This window comes from Asparagus officinalis, chromosome 1 (assembly GCF_001876935.1).
Source record: "Asparagus officinalis chromosome 1, Aspof.V1, whole genome shotgun sequence".
NCBI classification, from domain to species: domain Eukaryota; kingdom Viridiplantae; phylum Streptophyta; class Magnoliopsida; order Asparagales; family Asparagaceae; genus Asparagus; species Asparagus officinalis.
The window spans coordinates 10,126,812-10,142,895 of NC_033794.1; the positions used below are offsets into that span (position 1 = coordinate 10,126,812).

The 16,084-nt window shown below is 34.1% G+C and overlaps 1 protein-coding gene across 2 annotated transcripts; it reads left to right on the plus strand.

Annotated features, from left to right (window-relative positions):
* On the plus strand, nt 1,673–9,332 carry LOC109849179. Of its 2 annotated transcripts, none has more exons than XM_020419001.1 (5): nt 1,673–1,707; nt 2,095–2,145; nt 4,191–6,205; nt 6,940–7,361; nt 8,927–9,332. In XM_020419001.1, exons 3-5 carry the CDS (start codon nt 4,412–4,414, stop codon nt 9,033–9,035), a joined length of 2,325 nt encoding a protein of 774 aa, XP_020274590.1. In that variant the 5' UTR covers nt 1,673–1,707; nt 2,095–2,145; nt 4,191–4,411; the 3' UTR covers nt 9,036–9,332. The 2 variants fall into 2 exon arrangements, with proteins under 2 accessions (XP_020274590.1, XP_020274584.1); XM_020418995.1 differs by lacking the exon at nt 1,673–1,707 and adding an exon at nt 1,805–1,951.

Sequence of the window (16,084 nt, forward strand, 5' to 3'; positions counted from 1 at the left end):
GAAATGTGATAATTGTTAAAAGTGGAATAATTTTTCGCTAGCGGGATATTTTTTATAGGATAAATAGGAACAATTTTGTGAAGCGGGATATTTTGATAAAATAACTTTTATAATCATGAAGTATATGTTTATGCATTTTAAAGATATAAATACTATTTATGTATTTTAAACTTACTATTATTGATTGATAATTGCTCACAAGAATGTTCTTTACTATTAAATAACTTTTGGTTAGACTATAATAAATTTAAATTATTATTATTATAATGGTCTAATGATGGTGATAACCATAATAGGAAAGAAGTAAGAAATATAAAAAATAAAATATAGTCTAAAAGAAAAATAAAAGAAAATATAAAAAATAATAAAATAAATATGAGTTCTAGTTTTTTTACCACCTAATTCCAAACTAAAACTTGGAATATTTGAGAGACTAGAGCTCTCATTTTTGTATAGAAAAATAATAAAAGTGGGATAATTTTGTATCATTATCCCAATTCTAGTTTTGTTAGAGTTCTACTTGACTAACACTGTAAAATTTTATATAATTTTGTATCATTATCCCAATTCTAGTTTTGTTAGAGTTCTACTTGACTAACACTGTAAAATTTTATTCTAGTTTTAGTCCAATTCTAGTTTTGTTAGAGTTCTACTTGACTAACACTGTAAAATTTTATTCTAGTTTTAGTTCTATGCGACTAACACCTTAAAATTTTATCACACAGATTATCGATTATCGCGGTTCCAATTTTAAGTTCTAGACTAACAATAAATTGATGATATATGAGAGAATATGGCCTTTGATTATTATTAAATATTCTGTTGTTCGCTCCCCCTTAATTCTCCAAATAATTACAGCTCCAGTATCTTGTTAATTTCCTGATCCCTCCAATCCCCAAATATTTGCGAATTTACTTTTCTCTTGTTGCTAAATTTGCACTTATTATGAGTGTTTTGTTTGCATGGCCGTAAAGGTAACATATTTTCATCATTGCACCAATCAAATTTAACACATGTTTACCTTTTTGTAAAGAAACTATCCAGGTCATTTTGAGAAATGAAATAGAGGGAATTCCTCTGCATTGGAAAAATTATGTTTTTTTACAATTTTTTCCTCTAATTTCAGCAATAATTTAATTTTGCAAGCAAAATGTATTTTCACACAAAGAAAACTTCTCTCACATTTTTATTAATTCAGTTTAAATTCGCCAAACATTCCGTTAAATTAAAGGGAAATGATAATTGTACTATAAGTTACATATTATTCTTATGCTACCAATAACAAACATATGAGTTTCTTTGTTGGAGATAGTCAAGAAAAATAGTGAGTTACAATGAACCCTACTTTTTTATTTGTGTGAGTATGAAAATAGTATAAGTTTTATAGTACAATTATCACTACTCTAAATTATAACAGACGAAACTATAACAATGTCCTAATGTCACAAATTTTGCTGATGTTAAGGTGTTTATTGAACTTTTTTGTTTATATCAAAACATGACTGTTACCAAATATCTCGCCGAAAACCATGCTTCTGTTACTTCTCATGATCCGATTCATTTCTAATTCCTATCCAAATCTCAATAAAAAAAAGCTCACAAATCCTAACCCTATAGCACTAACTCTATAAATTAATCTCAAATTAATTCTATTAACCCCACTAACCACAGTTGAGGTGCTTCGAGATCAATGCGAATTTCATTGAGGTGTCAAATTCTCATTTCCAATTTCTGGGTGTATTTAATTCTCTCATTTAATGCACACACTACCTGTTTGGTAGACTTCTAGCAGATTACCCTCCTCTAAATTTACAAAATTGCAGCCAGGCCCCTCTCCTCCATTAACGTTCTCTTGTTCACTCACGTTTGCAACGATCGCAGCCTTTTTCTAAAGACCTCATCCTTGCCCAGCTGCCCCTTTTATCTAATTTTTTATTTATTTAAAAAATTGGTACGGAGTTCTCAAACTTTAATTTTTTTTAATTACTTGATTCTGCCATGCTAGTTTAATTTAGTTTTATGTGGGTTTCTTTTGTTTTATTTCAATTTTATCTTTTTGTCCATTTATTTTGCTCGCATTGATGTGGGTTTCAGGTAGAGGCAAATGGGTCTTTTGGGGTTGAAGATTTGCACAATATTAAAGTAGTAAGTTCTTAATAATCTTTCTTTGTCTTCTGTTTTCTTCTTTTATTTTGAAAGTTGATGTCTTTTTTTCTTTTTTCCTTTTTGTATTAGTTTATTTTGTTTTTATGTATCTGTCCTGTCCTGTGGATGTGGGGTGATTGGAGATCGATTGTGGCTTCGGCAAGAGTTTTTAGATTCACGGGTTCCGAGTTTCACACTTTTTTTCCGCCTGATTTTTGAATCCAACACCCGCCCCCCCCCCCCCCCTGTTTTCAATTATTTCTGCTGTTTAAGGAAGAATGCGGGGAAATAATAATCAGTGAACCGAGGAACCCTCTTCACTAATTGATATTTCTTTCTTAAATTTGGAGGGATTAATGAGTAGAAAATGATGAGTAATCCTCCTTTAAATGTATCTTGTCCATCCTTCTGAACATTAATGTGCATATCAATTTAGTGCTAGATTTTGTTTAACAGAGACCATGATGTATTATCAATATGCTGCTTGTTCTTTATGCTATTTGATGAGACAAATACTTGCATTGCTAAGATGAGTAGGTTTTGTTGAGATGCCTTGAATCTGTGGACTTCTTATGTCAGCCCATAGTCCACAGGATACATCAGGTTCTATATTAGGTTTTATTAATTGGGCCCAAATCTGTTATTTAATGCCTAGGGTTTTCTGGAGCGGTATATATAAACTCCTTCTGATGTAACTTGTATTCTATCGCCTCACATATAATAAAATCGCTCTCTCTCTCTACTAGCTAACACAATGTTAATGAACCACGTAAATCTGTGTCTTCGATCTTCACTTTCTTGTTATTTTTTCTCACATCCGTTCCAACAGGTTTAGTTAGTCAGCGTTTTATTGTAGTCTAATCAAATATTATTCTGAGTGATTTTATTTTGACTCAGCCTATTTGGAACTTAGGAAATGTCATGATGGCCTGTTTAAGATCTTCACTACAAGCTGGAATTTCTCCATTTATAGAACTGTATTCATCTGGGTAGTTGGAAAAAATTAAAAATATTGTGCTGTATTTGTCTCGTTCTACTTTTTATGATAAGTTCATGAGTCTGTAAGTTAAAAATACTTGTATATGATAGCACACCGTAATGCTTCTAAACTACACTCTGAAGTGTTAAGTTGATACTTTAAAAGCTTCGAATAAAACATTGTAGCTTTTAAGATACACTGTACACTTTGAATTTGATAATACCATGAGACTTTTAAGCGTTAAATTTAAGAGCCATTTACAACAAAAATTTATGGATACTGAACCTTTTGAAGTCCATTTTGCATTATGAATATGCTATAGTCTCCTCAAATGTATGGAACAGCCGATTTTTTCTTACAGTTTAAAGTCTGAGATCCAAAAAACGACTACAAAACATGAGAGTAGGAGATTTTGGTTGGTACTAGTTATTTAGACTCCAGAGTTCAAAAATCTGGTTGAAGAGACAAATAGGTAGCATGGTGTTATTCTTAAGTAGCTGGCGTTGTAAAAATTGTTTGAATCATATATAGATTTCTAACTAATATGGTGGTTCTTATTAAAATTTATGGTCAGAAGGAAGTAATTTGTAATCAACTTTTGAACATAAGAACTCTCGTCAACCTAAGCTTCGCGCATTACTTTTTTCACATTGAAATATGTCTTCTTTCTTTCTATTCATTAGCACACTTACTTACCTTATCAAACATAAAAGCCCTTTTTTGTGTTCTATTAATCTAATTCATACAAGTGCCATTATGGTGGAAACCACTTAATCTCTTTTTTCAATCGATACTAATTTATTGTAGGTGTAGATTAAATATTTGATCCAGCAGACGCCATAGTACTACAAACGATTAAATTTGGTAATAGTTAGTTTTTACTGCCTTTCCTTATCTGCTGCTTAATGGACATCATACCCATTGTTTCAAATAATATTTTACAATTCTCTTCAACTTATTCTTTTCTGGAATAATATACTATTATGTTAAAATGAAAATGGCAATCACATTTTTTCATCTTCTATCATTGATATCTAACACTTGGGCAATCTCTGGTTCCTTTCAGATTTGTGAATCACTATATCACTGCACTTATCTTTCTCAGGCGCATGATACCAAAGTAATTGTTCACAGTGACAACTCCTTCATTCTTTCAAATGATAACCATTTTACGACCAATCCATTAGTCACAGACAAAGGGGCTCTAAAAGAAAGGAAACATAGTTCGACATCACCCATGGAGGAAAGCACTATTTGAATGTTAAAGATTCCCTCAACAGAAATAAGATGGATGATGAATGTGTGGAAGCTTTTTATTCTGATTCTGCTTATGGACGTGAAACGGACATAAAAGAATTTTTCTATGATGACAAGATCGTGACTGAAGTTGAACTCTCAGAGATGAGAGTTTGTGTCGAAGATGATTCCCGTTACATTGTCAAAGATATACCAATGGACAAATTGGTACGATCATCTGACAAAATTTTGGTAGTAGAAGTGGGCAACCAAACCCTTGCCAATGGGCTCAATGATTCAATCAGAAAGATGGACTTAAAATACACTGTATTGGATAGTACAGATACTATTAATCAGGATCAAGCAGATGAAATTTGTGTTCTTCATTATGGTTTTAATGGATGCAAACTAGACTTAACTTCCTCAGCTAGGATCACTGAAGTTCCAGCAGACCAGGCTTCTTTTTTACGTCTTAATACTTACGAGGACTCTTCAGTGAGTTTCGTCAACAGTGAAGAAGAGCTGGATACAACTGCACCAGTGGTAAGTAATATACCAGCTAAGTGCACTGAAAATCCAGCAGATCAAGATTCGTTCTTTCTCCGTGATTCTAATAAGAACGGATCTTCTGTTAGTTCAATTGACAATCAGGATGAGCCAGATTCAGTTGAATCAGTATTAGACAACATAACAACCGAGGTAACTGAAAAGTCTGCTAAGACTACTGAAGTCCCAGAAGTTCAGGTTTCTTTTTCTCATAGGGATTCTTATGAGGACTCTTCTGTGAGTTTGACCAACAGTGAAGGCAAGCTAGCTATAAGTGCATCAATAAGACGTAACAAATCAGCTAGGTTCATTGAGATTCCAGCAGATGAAGATTCGCTCTTTCTCAATGATTTCGGAGGGACAGTCGGTCAAGATAACCCAGATTTAACTGAATCGGTGTTAGATAATATAACAGCTGAGGTGACTGAAAATTCAGCAGCTCCAGTTTCATGTGAAAACTCTTCTGCAACTCCTGTCAATAGTGAAGACAAGCTAGTATTAACTGCATCAATGATAAGTAATATGTCAGCTAAACTCACTGAAAATCCCGCAGATCAAGATTCTTTCTTTTTCAATAATTCTGATGGGAAAAGCTCGAACTCAATTGACAAACAAGATGACCCCGATTTAACTGAATCAGTTTTAGGTAGTATATCAGCTGAGGTAACTAAAAATTCAGCAGCTCCAGTTTCTCATGAGGACTCTTCTTTGAGTTCAGTCAACAGTGGAGACAAGCTAAATATAACTGCATCAGTGTTAAGAAGCAATTCAGCTAACTTCACTGGAAATCCAGCAGATCAAGCTTCTCTCTTTCTCGATGATTCTGATGGGAGAGTCTATTCTGGGAGTTCAATTGATAATCAAGATAACTCAGATTCAACTGAATCGGTGTCTGGTAATTTATCAGCTGAGGTAACTCAAAGTTCATTAGCTCCAGTTTCTGATGCTCATAATGATTGTGATGAGAAGAGTTCTGTGAGTTTAAGCAACAACAGGGACAAGTTAGATACAGCTGAACCAGTGTTAGGTAATATATCAGCTGAGGTGACTGAAAGTTCAGTAGCTAGAGTTTCTGATGTTCACAGTGATTGTGAGGAGAAGGATTCTTCTATGAATTTAAGCAACTACTGGGACAAGTTTGATACAGTTGAATCGGCTGTAAGTGATACATCCTTGGAGGTCATTAAAAACCAGTTGTTTCCTTCAGAAGAAAAAACTACAGAATCATCACAAGCGGATTCATTGGATCAGGCTACTAATGATGATCAGAAACAATCTGCCGATGGACAAAAGTTTGAGGTAACCAAATAGTTTTCATTCATTGATATATTTCCTTCCACAAAATGTTTTTCCATTCCTCTTTCTGGTCGAGGGCTTATCTCTCTATATAGGATAAAATCTTTTCTATTTAGAGTGCGGGATCTTGCTAATTTCATAAAACATCAAACCTATTTGAAATTGACAGATTGCATACTGATCATTGCTTAGGATGTCAGAATGTTATCCCTCGTTTCATTCTGAGGGGATAAAATTTGTTCTATTACATTGATAAGGACCAGGGATCTTGTTAATTTCAAACAACATCAAGCTTATTTTCTTGATGATTTTCATACTGATTAGTGACTTAGATGCCATAATCCAACTATATCTTATCAGAGTCGTAAGTTATATATGTACAGGTACAAAAGAACTTATACTTCGATTCCTTATTTGTTAAGGTTGATGGTAGCATTGCTTAAGTGCAAGACTAGTGGAAGGGGTATGTTTTGAAGTAGAAAAGTAGAAAGAATATTTTGAGTCTTAAATGATCTAGAATAAGCTGGATTAAGTGTAATATGGTGCAAATTTAGCAGATTTATGAGAAGGAAAGTATGTAGTTCACATTGGGTATATATTCAAGGTTGTGGTATATGTTTAAATGGAAGTATGTAGTTCACATTGGGTATATATTCGAGGTTGTGATATATGTTTAAATGGTTGAAGCTTTCTCGAAACATAGTTGACTTTATAGCTCTATATCTAATTGATTACAGGCTAAATCAGAAGATACCAATGCAGCATCGACCACCTTGTCATTTCCCTCTGAAATCTCTGTTCTAAGCAATGAGTCCAAGGAAATTCCTAACTCAAAGGTGCCAAGTGATGTCATTACTTTTAATTTCGACACAGAATCAGCATCAACAAGTGGCCGTAATGAGAATAAGGAAAGCACAAACTGCCAGAAAACTGAGGTGGTGGCTCGTAATAGTCCTCAAATTGAAGAGACAAAGATTGAAGGTGCAACAACTTCATTGAGATATTCATTTCTTCAACTTATGCAAGGAGAATCAAATGCATCTGAACCCTCCATTCTGTCTGGTTCCTTAGCCAGTTCAGGGCGTATACCGTATTCTGGCAGTATTTCTCTTCGATCGGATAGTAGCACCACCAGTGCAAGATCTTTTGCATTTCCGATGTAAGTACTATAACTTAAACTTGCAGAGAAATTTCAACTGCAAATTATCTTATTTCACTTTCTTATAATGTCATTTTGCCTCTTATCATTATTTATTTGTTCACGTCAAGCATTTGCTTAAATGATTGACTAATATATATCGGTAGATGCGGGAGGTTATGTGCCCAAAGTTAACCGGAACCATTTTATGTCACTGAAGTTAGTAACGGTTGTTATGTTGTTTAGGTTCTCATGTCATGCACTATAATTACAAAGATGACAACAGAAAAAGAGCAAATAATGCAAATATTCTGCAGTAGATTAGCGAACTTGAGTTAATTAGGTAGAACTAGGAGAAAGAATAATTACACAAGACCTCAACCTTTCAGTTAACATGCTTCTTCTATTATTGGTTCGTAGGAATATAGGATGGTAAATGAATAGGTGGTCAAAATCTGTATTTCACCTTAGGCACATGCTCGCACATGCTTTATATATATATATATATAATAATATATATAATATATATATATTATATATATATATATATATATATATATATATATATATATTATAGAAGAGAGAGAGAGAGAGAGACGGAGAGAGAGAGAGAGAGACTTCAATCCATTGATGATACCTAGGGATCCATGCAAGATATGAAGAGACTTTCTATATGAGTGGATAGAAAGTTTGGTGGACAAAGGCCTCTTGTCCACTTAAGTTACATAAGTTCACCTCTCTCTCTCTCTCTCTTTATATATATGTGTGTGCACCCTGTGTGTGTGTGTCGCTCACGCACGCACACGGATAGGTAAATTTAATATTATCTGTGGATATTTTTACTGATAATACATTTTATATGTGTGTGTGTCGCTCGCGCACCACGCACGTGTAGGTAAATTTAATATTATCTGTGGATATTTTTACTGATAATACATTTTTGAAAGCCTAATTTAAACAGATATCAGAAACAGATTCTGGAATTCAAAAAAGAAACTGAAATTAGATATGAATACATATGCTGCTATGATGAATATACTGAAAATTAAGGGTTACTATCTTTTTGTCCATGTTTCCTAGTTCTATTCCTTAATATCTGACTATATTGTGCTACCTTACCTTTCTATGTGAAGAATCAAATGTAGCAAATTATTGTGCTATTTTACCTTTCTATGTGAAGAATCAAAGGTAGCAAGTTATTTCGAAACTTGAAGTAGAGGCATAACTTAGAAATATGTAGCTGAACATAGCATAAAGAGCTCTTTTCGTCAATGAACTTCTATAATGAGATCGTACTTATTAACTTTTTGTGCTTACCCTTGTGTTGATATATATTAACTATGACTACTTGAACTCTATTCAAATGTTTTATTTTGGGAGGGTAATGGTGGAAATTCCATCCCTTTTGGCCTAAGCTACTTGTGGTTGGTGAAATATATTCAAATCAGTAGGATATTCTCGGTATAAGTTGTGGCTACAATATGCGAACATTTGAAATTCATGTATTCCTTATTCTGCCCAAATTTTTTGTCCATGTTTTATTTAACGGAACTTTATGATTCCTCTCCCCCGCCCCTCGAACTCAGACTTCAATCAGAGTGGAATAGCAGTCCAGTGAAAATGGCAAAAGCTGATCGGCGAGGTTTGAAGAAGCACCAAGGTTGGAGGATGGGGCTTTTGTGCTGTAGATTCTGAGTATCTTCTCTCTTTACTTAGTTGGTCTAGCTTATTCCATAATTCACCATTTAATTTATACATCCAGATGACAAATTTGTCAGAAATGTTTTTCTCCCCTTTGTCTGTCATATTTAATTCATAGCAGGTTCAAGAGGTTTTTGAACGGTTTTGTAGCATGTAAGTAGCTGATTGTGGTGCTCTTCTCGGTTTTACTTTTATGTTTCTTGATTTGAGATAAAATTAGCATGCAGTCAGATGTAAATGCAGACTCAATGGTGTAAGAGAGAGTGGATATAATTTTATTTGAACTTGAGTCCAAAGAATAAATTTTGCTTTCCAAATTTACTCCGATGTCTGATGGATATACGATAAAGCATGCACGCACGTGTGAAGAGGCTATAACGTTTCTAGAATATAACTAGCTCGGATGAAAGCATGTATTATACAATGAAATTGAACAGTTTGTTTCTTTCACCTTAAGTGCATTCAACCGAGTCTTTTATCATTTGTATGCACATAAAAAGCCCACGAAGTTGTGAACATTTTTAGTGCGCTGAACCGGTGAGGTAAGTCTTGGTATTGATGTAAAAGTTATTGATGGAATGAGCTCATGTAACAGGTCTAAAGATAAAAAGTAAGGGTCAGTTTGGTTGGTTTCGGGGGAGCTCGAACGTTGCCACAGATGTCCCATTTGTGACAGACAGATGTCCCATCTGTGGCAGCTTTTGGGCTTTTTCCCACCCAAAAACAGAGAGCCAAACGGACCCTAAGACTACACATTGATGGGTTTTTTTTTTTTGGAACGGTCAGCAACTTCGCCCCCGTGTACCATTAATAAGATTTTCATTAAAAAAAACCCTAAAGCTAAACTGTGGCGAAAAACCACGTAAATCTCTAGGCTAAACAGATGACAATCTCTGTTCCTTAGAATCTCGAAGCACAAAATCTAAGTCTCGACTTACCTTGCAAAAGTGAAAGGCACTGAGCTACTACCATCATTTGAAAGCTACTGACCGTCGACCAACCACTAAATCAATGAAAATGAAAAAAATGTCAATTAATTTCTAAAACCAATGGAGCTGGTCACAAAGAAAATGAAATGACATTATGAATGTGTACTGATGAATCAAGTACCTCATTTAGGAGATTGCTTGTGATTGCAAAATATGCTTACATGTGCACGAATTGGGAGCAACATATTTGTGAGTTGACAATAGCGAGCACCAAGCAAAATCTTAGGCTCCAGTCACATTCATCAGGGTTGGGTCCGTGTAAACTTCTTAGTTTCCAATGTAGGTCAGTCATCTAGAATCCAAGCAAAGCGCAAACTCGGCGAAAGTAAGAAAACATGCGTCCTCTTATAATTCAAGTGAATTCAACAAAAAACATAATTTCCTTTTTGATGAATTATATGAAGGTATACATTTCAAAGTGAGAAAGAAAACATGCGTCCTCTTATAAAGTCGAGAAATAGATTTCGAAATATATAGATTCTGTCAAAGTTTTCGCATATCTATAGATTCTAGGCCTAGTCAAATGGTCTTTTTCTCATGTCTTTTGATGTAAAGCCGACATGAGAGCGAGTTGAAAGAGAGACAGAGAGAGAGAGCTACAATTAGAGGCCTTTCTTCTAAGTTTTAACTTTAGGAATGCTGCAAAGAAAGAGACTGTAAACTAAAAACATTAATTGCATGGAAACTTAAAGATCTTCTTTCGACTGCAATTGTGATTCTAGAATAGCACTATTGAGCTATATATATGATGTTGTGCTCTAATACCAATTGTTGTTGAAAACCGTGTCGATGAACCAAACCAAACTCCGATCAAAGAGGGCCAAAACTAACCAAAATCAATGCACAAATAAAACACCAATTTTAACGTGGTTCGGCAAGTTACCTACATCCACGGGGCAAGGGGGGATGAGGTTTTCACTAATAGAGAAAGAGTACAAACTGAGATTACAAATTACTCGAAGGAACAAACTAATCTCACCAACAAAACTCTTAATCTCTCCAAAATAAAACCCTAATCAAAAGCTCAAAAAAATACCTCTTTTTGTGCTCCAAATATCCCCCAATCAATGTTTAATCAAAGCCCAATCAAAGCCTAAACAAAGCCAAAGAAACCCTAAAAACGTGTCTCTATTTATAACAAAACACAATCCCAAACTGATTTGGGATTCTAAAAACGAGTCTGCCACACCCTGGTGTGACACACACCACACCCATGGCAAACAGGCAGATTCTGCCACACCAGGGTGTGGCAGACACCATACCCATGGCAGACAGGGTAGATTCTGCCACACTCATGGCAGACACCACACCAGGGTGTGGTGAAGCATGTTTTGCTTATTCTTCACGTTTTTCTCAATTCCTTCCTCAATTCCTTCGCCGTTTTCACATATGAGTATGAGATTGTAGATTTGGATAGAAGTAAGCTACGCAGTAAAATTCTTAAAGCTAATATAAAACGGGTTTGGGTTGGCTTATATATAAGTAACTAGCCGTTACCCGTGCATCGCATGGGATTAGATTAAAATTCTAGTATGTATATTAGAGTTTTGGATAAAAAAGAGAGGATAAAAATGATTTTTTTAAAAAAATAGAGAATAATTAAGATGAATGATTTATAGAAAATTGAAAGATGAAGAACAGGAATTTCCAAGATGTGGAGGATAGAAGACCAAGATGAGATAGTGAAAAAAGAACGAGTCAAAAAGAACTATTAGTTATTAAATGTGAGAGCTCTTAGAATTTGTCAAATGGCAAAAAAATACATCTAGGTTTTTACTTTATTAGTGTAGGATTGATGATCACATAACTTTAGCCTAAGCTATTTGGGATAATCCAAATGGAGATGATTGATGAACTCACATGTGCTTAATACACTGATGCTTAGATTAAGACTAAGGAGTAATTGACACTAACAGGAACTCGAAGACAAGGAATATTTGCGCTGATGAAAGTTATAGGGAATGCAAATTTTCAAAACTCCGTGAATTTCCAATGGTTTCTTGGAATAATGCTTGTTTATATTTGTTTCAAACTTTAAACAAGAGCGAAAGGTAATTTTACTTTCTTGCCGATCTGTTGTTTGGTTGCAAAACCCAAAAAGGTGTAGTAGAGATCCTTTATATTCTTGATTGTAGAGATTCTCTACAACTCATCAATCAAAACTCATGAAGATGAAACCCAAACTTGATAAAAAGAGAGAAATAAATACATTGTAAAAAAAGAACGAGTTGTCATATACTTTCCTTATTTTTTTTTTTCCAAAATAATGCAATACATCATATTTCCACCCATTTCAAGCAAAAAAATGTCGAATTTAGTTTTCAGTAAATTTTATGTGATTTCCACCTTTTGTAGAAACCTCTTTAGTGCAAAATTTGGTGAACCAAACGAGAGAATAGGGGGGAAATTTCAGAAGAAAAAAAACTTTTTTTCCCTATGCGTGTTAGGGGATATCCATGTGTTCTCTCGGATTTTTTATTTTTGGTGCTAGCACCTAGATCCTAACAGATCCTATTTGAAATTTTGAAAGCTTACAAGAAATTTGCAAGACTGGGCAAAGTGTATGGCTGTTATAATTGAATTTACAAGTACTCGAGGGTTTCATGGAAAACCTCCCAAAGTTCACGTGTTTTGTGAAATCTACCCAATATTGCATTTCAACTTACTGCACATTGGCATGTGCAATGCACGTGCAATAAATATTCAGTTATATGACTAGTTTTCCATTTTCACGTAATAGTTTGATGATGATTTAATTTATACAGTTTTATTATGGAGTTCTACATAGAAAATATATATTAAATTGTTCTTTAGCAATTAAGTCTATCCTTAACACAATTTTATTGTGTAATTTCCTAATTGAGGATAATACAATTAGGGTAAGTGGTTAAATGAAAAAATAAAAAATGGAGATATCACAATTTAATTGTATGATATTATCATTTCATGATTTAGAATGTTCTAGAAATAAGAAAGGAAAAAAATAGTTCTTTTGAAAAATTATAATCTTAATTATGTGAGTCCAAATCCTATTTTCATGTCATGGTTTAGAATCTTTAGAAATAAGAATGAAAATAAATGAAAGGAAAACAAATTCTTTCTACAAAATTACCATTTTACCCTCCAAATTACAATAGGAATGAATGAAATGTACACCACTCATCCAATTTTTACTAGTATAGATATCAGGAAAAACATCATCCTACGTTTAGTTCGGAGCTCGTAAATGCTATTAGATTAGTTGCACCCTCCTATTAAAAGGGCAACTCCACACCTAATCCTTCTTACAAGACAATCTATAATATGAAAAGACTTTCTAGAAAAAAGAGAATAACTTGGGGGTATTAACACAAGCTTATTAGTCAATTCCAAAATGAAGAAAAATATGAAGTAGGAGTCTCAGATATGGAAGGGAAAAAAGGGCAAAGGGGTTTTTCAATATTAGTCCCTTAAATCATTAGCATTTTGATATTAATCTCTTAAATCTTCATATTTTGATATTGGTCTCTTAAAAATTATTAGTGGGTTGATATTAGTACTGTAGTTAGTTAATGTTATAACTTTAATGGAATATTCTGTTAACTCTTAACATTTTTGGGTGGATTGACCATTATAGCCCTCTGATTATAAACCCAAACCTATTATCTATTTAACTCATACCCATTTACAACCCTCAAACCCATTAATTACAAACCCAAACCCATTTAGACCCTTCTTCTTACTTTGATCCCTTTGATTTTAAACAATTATGGGAAAAGAGGGAGATTTTGCTTAACTGGGAAAGTGTTGGTGAAGAAAAAGATTGAAAGCATCCAAATTTAATAAGTGGGGGCTAGTTTGGTAATTACCCACCTAGAGTTAGCACTAACCTAACCACGGGTCATCATTTTTTACCATGATCTTAACAGAAGGACCAATATCAACAACTAAAGTGTAATTGAGGGACTAATATCAAAATATTAAAATTTGAGGGACTAATACAAATTCACTATGATTTAAGGGACCAATATCGAAAAAGCCCAAAAAAAAGCCTGCTGAAGTACTGTAGAGTGGACCTCCTGGTCTAAAGGTAACAGGTTGCTGTACTTGAATTACACCATTAGTAGCAGTAACAGCAGCGGACCTCTGGTCGGTTGGTCGGTCAGTCGGTCGGTCGACTGGACGTCCGACCTCCTCCACACCTGATCCAGTAGGACCCATACATCAATGAGACCCGTTATCGTTAGCGCATTCCACACTCAACGTCTGACCCGTAGTTGGACTCCACTACTGCTTGTGGGGACCACGCGTGGGTGTACGTGACTGGGTATCGGAGTGCGGTGGGCCATAGTACGACAAACTGGTAGCTTCTGTGGTCCCCCAACAGGGTTAGTGCAGTCACCGTTTGAGACTATTGTTTGCTTATTGACCACGTCTTATATTAAAACATGCGTAAATTTTACAAAGAACAATTTTTCAAAACAGCTCCTTTTAAATTTTTATTTTTTAAAACCGACCCTGTTTTTTTTATTTATCAAAACCGACCCGTTTTTTGATTAGCAGCCTAATCACATTCCTAAATAGTCGGGGTTGCCAACCCCGACTATTTAGGAGGATGTTAAACCCTAATTAGAAGCCTTAAACCATACAAATTTAAGTCCTAAATAGTCGGGGTTGGCAACCCCGACTATATAGGAATGTGATTAGGCTGCTAATCAAAAAAACGGGTCGGTTTTGATAAATAAAAAAAATAGGGTCGATTTTGAAAAATAAAAATTTGAAAGGAGCTGTTTTGAAAAATTGTTCTTTTACAAAACCTTGCCCAAGATTGGCCCTTCCTCAGATAACCCCTGAACTTTTAAAATTGCACAAAACTATACTTATGTTTTTGACTTTCAGAAGACTCCCTTAAATTTTCAACATAAAAAAAGTCTTTAATGGTATTAACTACCTTTGTCACATTGGTAGGTAAAATTATGCAAAGATATAATTTTGCCTGAGAAAATTATGATTCATGCTTTTGGGAGTTTTTTCCCAAAAACATTGAACGTGGAAGGGAGTTTTTTTCAGAACCCCATAACTTAAGTGGGGATTCTTTGCTATTCTAATCGTTGGTCGGAGCTATCCAGAAAACGTCCAAACTTAAGGGGGGATTGTGCAATTTACCCTCAAAATATTATCATTCTTAATTCAAAATATAGTGACTAGTGAGCCTACAAAAACAAGCAGAGATTTTCGTACGTAAACAAGTCCGATAGTGTTTTTATTTTCCCCCACCCAACAAAAGATTGCAAATAAGATATTAATTATAATAAACTAATGTAGTAAGTTCTGATTTTAATAAACTGATGTAGTAAGCTCTGGTTTTATATTTCAACGAAAAATTCATAATTGAGAATTAAATTCTAACTTGATAAATTAATTTTTAAATTTGAAATTCAAGGGAAAAAGTGGACTGACATGCACTAGAGAGAATCGCCCAAATTGTTAAATTTACCAAAATTATGTTTCTTCAACATTTGCTGATGCTAACTAATAAATAACAATAACAGCTAAGACTAATATAAAAGACTGTTGTTATAATGCCAACTTCACAGGACTAAATAATAATAATAATAATAATAATAATAATAATAACTTGTTGAATATCAATAAGCACCAAAAGAGAGGAAAAGAAAAGGAAATTCAAAGATATCAATCAAAACGACGAAAACGTCAATTCTATCATTAATAAACAAAAAACTGACCACCCCTTAAAAGTTAAAACATGTCAAAACACTCAAAAAGATATTGACAAGGTCATATTATCAATGACAATTTTTTGATTAAACGACAAATTAACTGCTACCACAATTACATCTTAAAATCCCCAAAAAAGGAGGGAAAACAGAAAATAAAGATTTATTTACCACTATTTTTTAAGATTTAATAGTCATTAGTACAAATATTGTTAGAACTAATTGCACATAAGACCCTCTATGGTAGATAGAGAGAAGGATCAGCGTCAACCCAGTGGTCCACGTTCCAGTACACCGCCGGATCAGCCGAACCCCTTACATCGAACAGCGAACCCGG